The sequence below is a fragment of the Brassica rapa genome, chromosome A05, assembly GCF_000309985.2.
Source record: "Brassica rapa cultivar Chiifu-401-42 chromosome A05, CAAS_Brap_v3.01, whole genome shotgun sequence".
Lineage (NCBI taxonomy): Eukaryota > Viridiplantae > Streptophyta > Magnoliopsida > Brassicales > Brassicaceae > Brassica > Brassica rapa.
Window position 1 is genome coordinate 27,819,633 of NC_024799.2, and position 14,391 is coordinate 27,834,023.

Sequence of the window (14,391 nt, forward strand, 5' to 3'; positions counted from 1 at the left end):
CCCACAAACCACGGACGACGTTCAATCCGTCGGCAAAACACGTGATTCCTATAAACCATCTGTCACTTTTCCACCTTCTCAAGCTAAACATCTCACCCCCCACACTTCTATTTAATTCCCCATTTAGACCCCACACTTTTAAAAATCGCAATCATACCCTCCTCTGTTTATAAATTTTAAAAATCCACGATTCAGGAACTTTGAGTCTTCTTCCATGGCCATTGGCGCTTAAGCTTATATACTCGAGAATAAACTTATCTCCGAGAGACGAATTTTGAAAATGGAGATCGCTACTGTCGTCAAGGCAAATGGCGGTTGCGAAGCGGATCGACGACGGCGGCTCCGCCGGTTGAGATGCTCCGTGAAGGATTACGCTTGGGGCAAAATCGGGTCGGATTCACTCGTGTACAGAGTCTACGCGGCGAATTCGGATCAACCAATCGATTCGACGCGTCCTTACGCGGAGCTTTGGATGGGGACTCACGAGTCAGGTCCGAGTTACTTGGAGGATGATGATGCTGATGGTGGCGTGACGCTTAGATCGTGGATTGCTGAAAACCCTGAGGCTCTTGGAGATAGGGTTTTGGAGAAATGGGGTTGTGATCTCCCCTTTCTCTTCAAGGTACATTGTTAAAGATCTCTGCTTTTTTAGGATTTTGCAAAATTGAGTTTACTGAGTTGAATCTCTTACTGTTGTTATGAGTTTGATGAATTGTGAAATGTGATTAGGTGTTGTCGGTGGGAAGGGCCTTGTCGATTCAGTCACATCCGGATAAGGTTTTGGCGAAGAAATTGCATAAAGCTCATCCTAATCTTTATAAAGATGATAATCACAAACCTGAGATGGCATTGGCTTATACTCAGTTCGAGGCTCTTTGTGGGTTTATACCTCTACAGGTATCATTGCTCAGTTATCACTATTTATATTTGTTTTTCATTACAGCTTTGCTATGGCCCACTTAGTTTCCAGTAGCATAGCACATGTTATTTGGTCTGTCCTAATTTTAGTGATAAGACTCGTTTTGATGAGTTATGGTTAACTCCTCTACGGTCTACTGTTCTAAATAGGAGCCTAAGGTTTGAGATTAGATTTGATGATGAGATCTTTAGGTTCGTTCATGGTGTTTAGGTGATTTTTGAGAACTTTTCACTGTCTAAGCTTTTGTTTCGTATAGGACTTTCCTCCTTTTGTTTGTATATATCTCAAAACATGAACACGTTACCGAAATTTAGGAATTAAATTGATTTTGGATAGTACCTTTATGAATTTGAGTTATTCAGTTTCCAAAACTCCAGGATTAGTAGCTTGTTTTTTTCAGGATTGTAGGATTTAAGTTTGTTCTTGTGAAAAAATTGCAGGAGCTTAAGAGTGTGATTCGTGCTATTCCTGAGATAGAAGAGCTTGTTGGGAGTGAAGAAGCAAACCAAGTCTTCTGCATCAGTGAACATGATGAGGAGAAAGTCAAATCTGCTGTCCGAACTATCTTCACCTTGCTAATGTCTGCAGGTCCCGACACAACAAAGCAAATCGTATCCAAACTGAAACACCGTCTGCATATGGAGAGTCAGGTCTTTTTTTTTTCTTCTATTGATTCCTTCACTTACAAATTATCTTGTGAAGTGCAACTGGCTAAATCCTTCCCGTGGGATTTATTGCAGGAACGCCATCTGACAGACAAGGAACGGCTTGTTTTGAAGCTAGAGAAGCAATATCCAGATGACATTGGGGTCATCTCTGCATTCTTCTTCAACTACGTGAAGCTCAATCCTGGTGAAGCCTTGTACCTTGGTGCAAACGAGCCACATGCATACTTATTCGGTGAGTGCATTGAGGTCATGGCCACTTCAGACAACGTAGTACGAGCTGGCCTCACTTCCAAGCCTCTGGATATTCAAACACTTTGTTCTATGCTCTCATACAAACTGGTAGACCTTTTAACTTAAAAAACAAACTCAACGCACACACCAAGACCTTTTACTGAGTTGTTGTCATTTCTGGGTTTCAGGGCTTTCCTGAGATCCTAAAGGGATCAAGGATTCGACCATACATCACAAGATACCTCCCGCCTTTCGAGGAGTTTGAGGTTGATCTCTGTGATCTTCCCTGTGGAGCCTCGACGGTGTTTCCCTCTGTTCCAGGCCCTTCTCTTCTGCTTGTGCTCCAAGGGGAAGGAAGAATGTCTACAGACGCTTCAGCAGATGAGATTTCGATGGGAGATGTTCTGTTTGTGCCTGCAGACACTGAGATTCACTTAAAGTCTTCATCTGACTTGAAGCTGTACAGAGCAGGAATTAACAGTAGGTTTTTGGATTCTCCATAGTTGAACTACACACAAGCTACTTTATCAGTGAAGCTCTTCTTCAGTTATTGTATTATTATATACAAACTGTGTCAATGCACTTATGTGACCAGAAATTCAATTTGTTTGTGAGATTCTAAATGATTCTGAAATTTTAATACTCAAAAGAACTGAATAAATGTTTTGTTAAATAGGATTTTGAGGAAGACTGAAGTAACTTGTACACAGAAACAAAACAGAATCAAAAGCTCCCTAGCAGACAAAAAAAACAAAGAATCAAACGTACATTCATCTCTTCAAAGTTCTTGGACTGGATACTCGAAAACAACATCTCTCCCTGTAAGTTTCCTGTACACACCGACCATTGTCTCGAGCTTGTACTCAGTGTTGTTCCTCTCCTTAGGCTCCAAAAACACCTGCCGAAAATAGAAACATGTTAAACTACGAGCTTAACAGACAATGAAAGACCAAGCAAAATGTATCAGCTTTTCTTTTACCTTCATGATCTTGGTACCATCAACACGGTATCTAGTACGCTTTCCAACAATCTCAGCAGGGTAAGCGACATCCTCAAGCATGGCTTCATGGACGGAGGTGAGAGTCCTGTTGCGTGGTCTCTGAACAGCAGAGCCTTTCTTTGGGGGACGCATGATTCTTCTGGTGGCAACAAAGATCACATCTTTTCCACTGAACTTCTTCTCGAGCTCTCTGACAAGACGAGGATGAATCTTGCGGAAGGCTTTCCTTAATCTGAAGGGAACGTAGATCACAATAGCCTTGCGGTTGCCAGAACAATCCATCTGACTGCAATGTACATAAAGGGAAAAAGAATGAACACTTAAACAGCAAAAGTTAAGATCATAGTGGCCTCTAGAAATAAAAACGTACACAGCTTGGTTAATGTAGAGATCTTTCAAGTCACTTTTCAACTCCTGGTTGGTGTTCTCCAAGTCAAAGAAAGCCTGTGAATACGTAAAATCAATGACCAAACCAATAAAAATTTAAAAAACAACAAAACACATTCACGAGATTAAGAAAGAAGCGAGAACCTGAGCAACTTCTTGCTCGAAATCAGTTGGTGCAACACCCTTGTCCTTGTGGATCTTGTTCTGAGCAGAGAACATCTTTGCAGATTCTATAACAGAACACAGAATAAAATAATCCAATCAACACTTTGATTGATAGCTATAAAGCAAAAGCTACACTTTGATCAATCCTAGCTCTTAGTGACAATGAGCTACATTTCTCAATTGATTACAAAAGATAACGTATTTTAAGCAGATCACTCTACTTGAAACACTAACCAGACCCTAAATGGATTACAGTTCTCACTAAAGCTAACATTTTTCTCCAAACAGAGTGAGAAAACAACGATTAGACTCGAAAAAGTAGAGTAATACATTGAAGCGTACCAGATAATCACGACGAAGAAACCTAGAAGGTGGTGCAAAGGTTAACGGTTTGGTTTCAGAGCTTCGGTGTTCAAGAGGCGACACGAATCTGGTGGAAGCAAAGGTTTAAATCTTAAGGGTTTCTATGCTCATGGGCCTGATTGAGCCGTTAATAGGTTTTCAATAAATGGGCCTTATATATTAGTTTTTGGGAGGCAGCCCAATATGTATATCTTCGAAACGACGTCATTCACACCTTTTGTTTGTTCCCCTGCGCAAGTGTCATGATCATATCGTATAAAGTGCATTAACAGCAACTCTGTTAATTTCACTCCTTTGCGCTCACCCTTATCGCCGCTGTTTCGTCACAAATCCTTAAAGGTATACTTCTCTCTCTCTCTCTCTCTCTCTCTCTGCTTTATCAAGTTCCGTTAATGGCGTAAATGACAGACAGATCAAAGTTTTAAATTCTTATCTTGTTCGTTTTTTTTTTCTTTGGTCTTGTCAAAGTTTTTTTTGAGTCCAGTCAATACGTCTGTGCTCTTTGACCTTTTATATTTTTCTATGAAATTAGTTTCTTCTGGTCAATGCATTCGTTGGCTTCTTCCGTTTATGAACATCCTTTTTATACGCAATAATTCTCTCTAAATTTTGAAATGATAAAAGCAACGAATGTTTTTCCTGATCTTCGATTGTGTCTTTGATTGATGCAACAGGTTAGGCGTTCCTCCGTGGTTTGAAGATGAATCATTGTAACCTTAAGCAGAACGCCTTCGAATCCAGAGGAGGAGGAGTTGTTCCTGTCTCATCCTCCTCTGTTGTTTGTCCTAAGCCTCGTCGCGTTGGCATACTCTCCAGTAACGTTCTTCGTCCGTTTAGATTATTACACTCTAGGTATTATAGAGGCTCTTTCTTTCGTTGTTATATGCCCACAAAGATCGTATTGTCTAAAAATAAATACTGATTTTTTTTTTTGCTTTGCTCTGGGGTTAAACAGTCAATCAGGAGCAGCGGATGTTTGTGATTCTAAAGCTGGGGCAGATCTTTTGGACATCATTCTTAGAAAGGTTTGTCTCTTTCTTCAACCTTGTGTCTGTTGTATCAAGCAGTCACTTGTCTTCCTTTCTTTGGTTTTGTATCATTCTTCATTGGTCTGTGTTTCTTTGTATTAACACCAAACGCTAGATTATATTATAGTTGCTTCAAGACGTTTATCCATAAATTAGAATGACTTCAACAGAATCCTGTGTCTGAGTTATGATTGTTGTTCTTCCCTGTACATAAGAGTTTTACGAACCTTCTCCTTGTTTTGTTTTTCACATTGAATCAACTGGTAGCTATGTAGCTGTGTATATAGATTGATCTTTAGTCATATTCTTAAAAGATTCAATGATGGATGTGTCCTTATTTTGTAGCTTGTAATCTAAACTTAATGGTTCTCTTTTCTCTGTAGGATGAGACATTGTCCGCTGTAGTAGCTTCATCACCTCCATTTTTCCTCGGCTCTCCCCCGAGCAGAGCATCGAACCCGTTAGCTCAAGATGCGCGATTTGGAGACGACAAACGCAACCCTATCTCACCCTCACCCTCGCTCTCATCTCCATCTTCATCTTCATCTCGTGTCAAAGGAGGAGGTTGTGGTCGAGTGAAGTTTGGGATTAAACAGGCAGCTGTAAGAGTTGAGGGATTCAATTGCTTAAACAGGGACTCAAGCATACCTGCCATGGCTTAGAAGAAGGAACAGAGATTCACAAAGTGTACATAAAATCCAGAATCAAGACTCCATTACGTTTTTGAAGTATGATTTATATTGAAGATGAAGAGGGAAAGGAAGGTTAAAGATCAGTCAATATCACCAGCTAAGGCTTTTACCGCAGTTTTCTGTAACTTTGAGATCAGTAATGTGTTTACCGCATAGATTTTGAGGATAATCAAAAAATATAACAATACTGTTTTAATATATATGTAGTTGAATCCTGCAATAACTATGATGAATGTCAAAGAAGGTTTAAACTTTTGTTGTCCCCGTTTCTCAAGAGAATAACGATTTTATATTGGTTAGTCTACTAATTGAGAGAGTATGCGCAGTTTTGCTAAATTAATTGATAAAATATTAGAACGATGTACATGTACTATAAAAAAGAGTTTAACATACATTAATACAAAAGTATAATCTATATTATTAAAAGGGAAGCATTCTTAAAAAATCTACTTAAACAAAGTTGTTGGACTTATTCATTAAGTAATTATTTTTTGGTCCTACCTTAATATAATTATAATCTAACAAAACGATATATTACTTAATTTAAATGATCTCATATATTACTTACCAAATCATGTTATACACCACTGATTATACCACGTCTCCATTTTATTAAAATAACATCTTAACAAAACATGACTAATGAATCACAATATCATAACAATAGTGTTCCTTGGTACCCCAACGTTACAACAGTTCAATCTACCATTGCCATTGATCGAGCTTTGTTAAAAAAATTGAAAAGATCCTCGATATCTCTATATTAAATAAACAATTCTATATACAAATAGTGTAATATCTTTTGCTAACGAGATCTATCAACATATTTCTATAGATGTGTTACTTAATAATTTCAAGATTTGCACCAAATTAAATGTCTAAAGTAATTAACTTTACTGATTTTCATCAAAGATTCATAAAAACTTAACTAATTTTTAAATTGGTAATACTATAGTATTTATAGTTAATAAAAATTCTTCAAAAATACTTTTAATAGAGTTCACGGAAATTGTGGATTTGTGGTCAATATCTATAAATTAAAATGCATAACATAAATACAATGAATTTATTATATATGACAACTCAAATAGGTTATTCAGTTTTATGTACTATTATAAAGTATATGAGAAGCAAATCAAAAATTTAAAATATTATAAGATTTTTTTAGGTTTTTGTCGGATCAACCGATGTTGGTTCATGGGTTAATGGCGAAGTTTTGGGTTTTATCAGAGCTTTAAAAATTAAGGTACCCATTTGATTCTAGATTCAGTTTCAATTTTTTGGTTCCAGAGATATATGATCTACTCGGTTATTTATGAAATTCAATTCAATTTTGGTTTTGGTTTCTTCAGTTTGATATTGTTTGGTTCGCGATTCCAAAAATTATGCTCTAACCTATACACTATCTTATATAAAATTCATTTTAAAAAATATATTTAATTTCGAAAACAAACCCGCGCTTTCCAAGCGCGGGTCAAAATCTAGTGTATTTTTAAAATTTAAAACAAATCTAAAGATCATAGGCTTCAATATATAGAGCGTTTACCGAAAACTCACTATTTTCGTAGGGAGGTCCTACGAAAATAATGAGTTTTCGGTAAATGCTCTATATATGAAGCCTATAATCTTTAAATTCGTTTTAAAATTTAAAACCACATTATACCTTTGTATTAATGTATGATAAACTTCTTTTCATGGTACATGTACATCGTTCTAAATTTTTATCCATTAATTTAGCAAAACTGCAAATACTCCCTAAATCATTGGACTAACCACTATAAAATTGCTATTCCCTAGAGAAACGGAGACAACAAAAGTTCCAAACCTCTTTGAACTTCATCATATGTTATTACATGATTCAACTATGCATTAAAACAGTGTTGTCAAATTTTTTGATTTTTTTCTCCAAATCTATGTGTACCCCCCTACGAAAATAGTGAGTTTTCGGTAAATGCTCTATATATGAAGCCTATAATCGTTAAATTTGTTTTAAAATTTAAAACCACATTATACCTTTGTATTATTGTATGATAAACTTCTTTTCATGGTACATGGACATTGTTCTAATTTTTTATCCATTAATTTAGCAAAACTGCAAATACTCCCTAAATCATTGGACTAACCACTATTAAATTGCTATTCCCTAGAGAAACGGAGACAACAAAGGTTCCAAACCTCTTTGAACTTCATCATATGTTATTACATGATTCAACTATGCATTAAAACAGTATTGTCAAATTTTTTGAATTTTTCTCAAAATTTATGTGTACCCCATTACGAAAATAGTGAGTTTTCGGTAAATGCTCTATATATGAAGCCTATAATCTTTTAATTCGTTTTAAAATTTATAACAACATTATACATTTGTATTAATTTATGATAAACTCATTTTCATGGAACATGGACATCGTTCTAATTTTTTATCAATTAATTTAGCAAAACTGTAAATACTCCCTAAATCATTGGACTAACCACTATAAAATTGTTATTCCTTAGAGAAACGGAGACAACAAAAGTTCCAAACCTCTTTGAACTTCATCATATTTTATTACGTGATTCAAATATGTATTAAAACAGTATTGTCAAATTTTTTGAATTTTTCTCAAAATCTATGTGTACCCCCCAATGAAAATAGTGAGTTTTCGGTAAATGCTCTATATATGAAGCCTATAATCTTTAAATTTGTTTTAAAATTTAAAACCACACTATACCTTTGTATTAATGTATGATAAACTTCTTTTCATGGTACATGGACATCGTTCTAATTTTTTATCCATTAATCTAGCAAAACTGCAAATACTCCCTAAATCATTGGACTAACCACTATAAAATTGCTATTCCATAGAGAAACCGAGACAACAAAGGTTCCAAACCTCTTTGAACTTCATAATATGTTATTACATGATTCAACTATGCATTAAAACAGTATTGTCAATTTTTTTGAATTTTTCTCAAAATCCATGTGTACCCCCCTACGAAAATAGTGAGTTTTCGGTAAATGCTCTATATATGAAGCCTATAATCTTTTAATTCATTTTAAAATTTATAACCACATTATACATTTGTATTAATTTATGATAAACTCATTTTCATGGTACATGGACCTTGTTCTAATTTTTTATCAATTAATTTAGCAAAACTGTAAATACTCCTTAAATCATTGGACTAACCACAATAAAATTGCTATTCCTTAGAGAAACGGAGACAACAAAGGTTCCACACCTCTTTGATTATATGATGATTCAAATATGTATTAAAACAGTATTGTCAAATTTTTTGAATTTTTCTCAAAATTTATGTGTACCCCATTACGAAAATAGTGAGTTTTCGGTAAATGCTCTATATATGAAGCCTATAATCTTTTAATTCGTTTTAAAATTTATAACAACATTATACATTTGTATTAATGTATGATAAACTCCTTTTCATCGAACATGGACATCGTTCTAATTTTTTATCAATTAATTTAGCAAAACTACAAATACTCCCTAAATCATTGGACTAACCACTATAAAATTGCTATTCCCTAGAGAAACGGAGACAACAAAGGTTCCAAACCTCTTTGAACTTCATAATATGTTATTACATGATTCAACTATGCATTAAAACAGTGTTTTCAAATTTTTTTTAATTTTTCTCAAAATCTATGTGTACCCCCCTACGAAAATAGTGAGTTTTCGGTAAATGCTCTATATATGAAGCCTATAATCGTTAAATTTGTTTTAAAATTTAAAACCACATTATACCTTTGTATTAATGTATGATAAACTTCCTTTCATGGTACATGGACATCGTTCTAATTTTTTATCCATTAATTTAGCAAAGCTGCAAATACTCCCTAAATCATTGGACTAACCACTATAAAATTGCTATTCCCTAGAGAAATTGAGACAACAAAGGTTCCAAACCTATTTGAACTTCATCATATGTTATTACATGATTCAACTATGCATTAAAACAGTATTGTCAAATTTTTTGAATTTTTCTCAAAATTTATGTGTACCCCCTACGAAAATAGTGAGTTTTCGGTAAAAGCTCTATATATAAAGCCTATAATCTTTTAATTTGTTTTAAAATTTAAAACCACATTATACCTTTGTATTAATGTATGAAAAACTTCTTTTCATGGTACATGGACATCGTTCTAATATTTATCAATTAATTTAGCAAAACTATAAATACTCCCCAAATCATTGGACTAACCACTATAAAATTGCTATTCCTTAGAGAAACGAAGACTACAAAGGTTCCAAACCTCTTTGAACTTCATCATATTTTATTACATGATTCAAATATGTATTAAAACAGTATTGTCAAATTTTTTGAATTTTTCTCAAAATCTATGTGTACCCCCCTACGAAAATAGTGAGTTTTCGGTAAATGCTCTATATATGAAGCCTATAATCTTTAAATTTGTTTTAAAATTGAAAACCACATTATACCTTTGTATTAATGTATGATAAACTTCTTTTAATGGTACATGGACATCGTTCTAATTTTTTATCCATTAATCTAGCAAAACTGCAAATACTCCCTAAATCATTGGACTAACCACTATAAAATTGCTATTCCCTAGAGAAACCGAGACAACAAAGGTTCCAAACCTCTTTGAACTTCATCATATGTTATTACATGATTCAACTATGCATTAAAACAGTGTTGTCAAATTTTTTGATTTTTTTCTCCAAATCTATGTGTACCCTACGAAAATAGTTAGTTTTCGGTAAATGCTCTATATATGAAGCCTATAATCGTTAAATTTGTTTTAAAATTTAAAACCACATTATACCTTTGTATTATTGTATGATAAACTTCTTTTCATGGTACATGAAATTTGTTCTAATTTTTTATCCATTAATTTAGCAAAACTGCAAATACTCCCTAAATCATTGGACTAACCACTATTAAATTGCTATTCCCTAGAGAAACGGAGACAACAAAGGTTCCAAACCTCTTTGAACTTCATCATATGTTATTACATGATTAAACTATGCATTAAAACAGTATTGTCAATTTTTTTGAAATTTTCTCAAAATTTATGTGTACCCCATTACGAAAATAGTGAGTTTTTGGTAAATGCTCTATATATGAAGCCTATAATCTTTTAATTCGTTTTAAAATTTATAACCACATTACACATTTGTATTAATTTATGATAAACTCATTTTCATGGTACATGGACCTTGTTCTAATTTTTTATCAATTAATTTAGCAAAACTGTAAATACTCCTTAAATCATTGGACTAACAGCTATAAAATTGCTATTCCTTAGAGAAACGGAGACAACAATGATTCCAAACCTCGTTGAACTTCATAATATTTTATTACATGATTCAAAAATGTATTAAAACAGTATTGTCAAATTTTTTGAATTTTTCTCAAAATTAATGTGTACCCCCCTACGAAAATAGTGAGTTTTCAGTAAATGCTCTATATATGAAGCCTATAATCTTTAAATTTGTTTTAAAATTTAAAACCACATTATACCTTTGTATTAATGTATGATAAACTTCTTTTCATGGTACATGTACATCGTTCTAAATTTTTATCCATTAATTTAGCAAAACTGCAAATACTCCCTAAATCATTGGACTAACCACTATAAAATTGCTATTCCCTAGAGAAACGGAGACAACAAAAGTTTCAAACCTCTTTGAACTTCATCATATGTTATTACATGATTCAACTATGCATTAAAACAGTGTTGTCAAATTTTTTGATTTTTTTCTCCAAATCTATGTGTACCCCCCCTACGAAAATAGTTAATTTTCGGTAAATGCTCTATATATGAAGCCTATAATCGTTAAATTTGTTTTAAAATTTAAAACCACATTATACCTTTGTATTATTGTATGATAAACTTCTTTTCATGGTACATGAAATTTGTTCTAATTTTTTATCCATTAATTTAGTAAAACTGCAAATACTCCCTAAATCATTGGACTAACCACTATTAAATTGCTATTCCCTAGAGAAACGGAGACAACAAAGGTTCCAAACCTCTTTGAACTTCATCATATGTTATTACATGATTAAACTATGCATTAAAACAGTATTGTCAATTTTTTTGAAATTTTCCCAAAATTTATGTGTACCCCATTACGAAAATAGTGAGTTTAGGTAAATGCTCTATATATGAAGCCTATAATCTTTTAATTCGTTTTAAAATTTATAACAACATTATACATTTGTATTAATTTATGATAAACTCCTTTTCATCGAACATGGACATCGTTCTAATTTTTTATCAATTAATTTAGCAAAACTGTAAATACTCCCTAAATCATTGGACTAACCACTATAAAATTGGTATTCCTTAGAGAAACGGAGACAACAAAAGTTCCAAACCTCTTTGAACTTCATCATATTTTATTACGTGATTCAAATATGTATTAAAACAGTATTGTCAAATTTTTTGAATTTTTCTCAAAATCTATGTGTACCCCCCAATGAAATAGTGAGTTTTCGGTAAATGCTCTATATATGAAGCCTATAATCTTTAATTTGTTTTAAAATTTAAAACCACATTATACTTTTGTATTAATGTATGATAAATTTCTTTTCATGGTACATGGACATCGTTCTAATTTTTTATCCATTAATTTAGCAAAACTGCAAAAACTTCCTAATTCATTAGACTAACCACTATAAAATTGCTATTCCCTAGAGAAACGGAGACAACAAAGGTTCCAAACCTCTTTGAACTTCATCATATGTTATTACATGATTCAACTATGCATTAAAACAGTGTTGTCAAATTTTTTGAATTTTTCTCAAAATCTATGTGTAACCCCCCTACGAAAATAGTGAGTTTTCGGTAAATGCTCTATATATGAAGCCTATAATCTTTAAATTTGTTTTAAAATTTAAACCACATTATACCTTTGTGTTAATGTATGATAAACTTCTTTTCATGGTACATGGACATCGTTTTAATTTTTTATCCACTAATTTAGCAAAACTGCAAATACTCCCTAAATCATTAGACTAACCACTATAAAATTGTTATTTCCTAGAGAAACGGAGACAACAAAGGTTTCAAACCTCTTTGAACTTCATCATATTTTATTACATGATTCAAATGTGTATTAAAATAGTATTTTCAATTTTTTTGTTTTTTTTAAAATCTATGTGTTAACCCCTACGAAAATAGTGAGTTTTCGGTATATGCTCTATATATGAAGCCTATAATCTTTAAATTTGTTTTAAAATTTAAAACCACATTATACCTTTGTATTAATGTATGATAGACTTCTTTTTATGGTACATGGACATCGTTCTTATCTTTTATCCATTAATTTAGCAAAACTGCAAATACTCCCTAAATCATTAGACTAACCACTATAAAATTGCTATTCCCTAGAGAAACGGAGACAACAAAGGTTCCAAACCTCTTTGAACTTCATCATATTTTATTACATGATTCAACTATGCATTAAAACTGTATTGTCAAATTTTTTGAGTTTTTCTCAAAATCTATGTGTACCCCCCTACGAAAATAATGAGTTTTCGGTAAATGCTCTATATATAAAGCCTATAATCTTTAAATTTGTTTTAAAATTTAAAACCACATTATACCTTTGTATTAATGTATGATAAACTTCTTTTCATGGTACATGGACATCGTTCTAATTTTTTATCCATTAATCTAGCAAAACTGCAAATACTCCCTAAATCATTGGACTAACCACTATAAAATTGTTATTCCCTAGAGAAACCGAGACAACAAAGGTTCCAAACCTCTTTGAACTTCATCATATGTTATTACATGATTCAACTATGCATTAAAACAGTATTGTCAAATTTTTTGAATTTTTCTCAAAATCTATGTGTACCCCCCTACGAAAATAGTGAGTTTTCGGTAAATGCTCTATATATGAAGCCTATAATCTTTTAATTCGTTTTAAAATTTATAACCACATTACGCATTTGTATTAATCTATGATAAACTCATTTTCATGGTACATGGACCTTGTTCTAATTTTATCAATTAATTTAGCAAAACTGTAAATACTCCTTAAATCATTGGACTAACCACTATAAATTGCTATTCCTTAGAGAAACGGAGACAACAAAGGTTCCAAACCTCTTTGAACTTCATAATATTTATTACATGATTCAAATATGTTATTAAAACAGTATTGTCAAATTTTTTGAATTTTTCTCAAAATCAATGTGTACCCCCTACGAAAATAGTGAGTTTTCGGTAAATGCTCTATATATGAAGCCTATATCTATAAATTTGTTTTTAAAATTTAAAACCAAATTATACCTTTGTATTAATGTATGATAAACTTCTTTTTCATGGTACATGGACATGTTCTAATTTTTTATCCATTAATTAGCAAAACTGCAAATACTCCCTAAATCTTGGACTAACCACTATAAAATTGCTATTCCCTAGAGAAACCGAGACAACAAAGGTTCCAAACCTCTTTGAACTTCATCATATGTTATTACATGATTCAACTATGCATTAAAACAGTATTGTCAAATTTTTTGAATTTTTCTCAAAATTAATGTGTACCCCCCTACGAAAATAGTGAGTTTTCGGTAAATGCTCTATATATGAAGCCTATAATCTTTAAATTTGTTTTAAAATTTAAAACCACATTACGCATTTGTATTAATTTATGATAAACTCATTTTCATGGTACATGGACCTTGTTCTAATTTTTTATCAATTAATTTAGCAAAACTGTAAATACTCCTTAAATCATTGGACTAACCACTATAAAATTGCTATTCCTTAGAGAAACGGAGACAACAAAGGTTCTAAACCTCTTTGAACTTCATCATATGTTATTACATGATTCAACTATGCATTAAAACAGTGTTGTCAAATTTTTTGAATTTTTCTCAAAATCTATGTGTACCCCCCTACGAAAATAGTGAGTTTTCGGTAAATGCTCTATATATGAAGCCTATAATCGTTAAA

At 32.6% G+C, this 14,391-nt stretch overlaps 3 protein-coding genes across 4 annotated transcripts; 2 read left to right on the forward strand and 1 right to left on the reverse strand.

Moving 5' to 3' along the window:
* Positions 1-161: 161 nt before the first annotated feature.
* LOC103870907 (mannose-6-phosphate isomerase 1) lies at positions 162-2,496 on the forward strand. The gene is made up of 5 exons (XM_009149091.3): positions 162-622; positions 730-897; positions 1,360-1,569; positions 1,660-1,926; positions 2,007-2,496. The coding sequence occupies exons 1-5, from the start codon at positions 281-283 to the stop codon at positions 2,319-2,321; spliced, it is 1,302 nt and encodes a 433-aa protein (XP_009147339.1). The 5' UTR covers positions 162-280; the 3' UTR covers positions 2,322-2,496.
* Positions 2,442-3,832, reverse strand: LOC103870906 (40S ribosomal protein S7). The gene is made up of 5 exons (XM_009149090.3): positions 3,713-3,832; positions 3,350-3,435; positions 3,189-3,262; positions 2,798-3,104; positions 2,442-2,716 (listed from the first exon to the last, which is right to left on the reverse strand). The coding sequence occupies exons 2-5, from the start codon at positions 3,422-3,424 to the stop codon at positions 2,597-2,599; spliced, it is 576 nt and encodes a 191-aa protein (XP_009147338.1). The 5' UTR covers positions 3,425-3,435; positions 3,713-3,832; the 3' UTR covers positions 2,442-2,596.
* A 151-nt stretch (positions 3,833-3,983) lies between these two features.
* LOC103870905 lies at positions 3,984-5,827 on the forward strand. Of its 2 annotated transcripts, XM_009149087.3 has the most exons (4): positions 3,984-4,072; positions 4,408-4,585; positions 4,689-4,758; positions 5,145-5,827. In XM_009149087.3, the coding sequence occupies exons 2-4, from the start codon at positions 4,434-4,436 to the stop codon at positions 5,421-5,423; spliced, it is 501 nt and encodes a 166-aa protein (XP_009147335.1). In that variant the 5' UTR covers positions 3,984-4,072; positions 4,408-4,433; the 3' UTR covers positions 5,424-5,827. The 2 variants fall into 2 exon arrangements, with proteins under 2 accessions (XP_009147335.1, XP_018514340.1); XM_018658824.2 differs by lacking the exon at positions 3,984-4,072 and having other exon boundaries at positions 4,107-4,585.
* Positions 5,828-14,391: the final 8,564 nt, after the last annotated feature.

Coding starts and splice junctions, on each gene's coding strand:
- LOC103870905 (XM_009149087.3), top strand. CDS start 4,434: ATGAATCATTGTAACCTTAAGCAGAACGCCTTCGAATCCAGAGGAGGA. Junction 4,586..4,688: donor TTTAGATTATTACACTCTAG/GTATTATAGAGG, acceptor GGGGTTAAACAG/TCAATCAGGAGCAGCGGATG. Junction 4,759..5,144: donor TGGACATCATTCTTAGAAAG/GTTTGTCTCTTT, acceptor TTTTCTCTGTAG/GATGAGACATTGTCCGCTGT.
- LOC103870907 (XM_009149091.3), top strand. CDS start 281: ATGGAGATCGCTACTGTCGTCAAGGCAAATGGCGGTTGCGAAGCGGAT. Junction 623..729: donor ATCTCCCCTTTCTCTTCAAG/GTACATTGTTAA, acceptor AAATGTGATTAG/GTGTTGTCGGTGGGAAGGGC. Junction 898..1,359: donor GTGGGTTTATACCTCTACAG/GTATCATTGCTC, acceptor AAAAAATTGCAG/GAGCTTAAGAGTGTGATTCG.
- LOC103870906 (XM_009149090.3), bottom strand. CDS start 3,424: ATGTTCTCTGCTCAGAACAAGATCCACAAGGACAAGGGTGTTGCACCA. Junction 3,263..3,349: donor TCGAGCAAGAAGTTGCTCAG/GTTCTCGCTTCT, acceptor ACGTATTCACAG/GCTTTCTTTGACTTGGAGAA. Junction 2,717..2,797: donor ATGGTACCAAGATCATGAAG/GTAAAAGAAAAG, acceptor TATTTTCGGCAG/GTGTTTTTGGAGCCTAAGGA.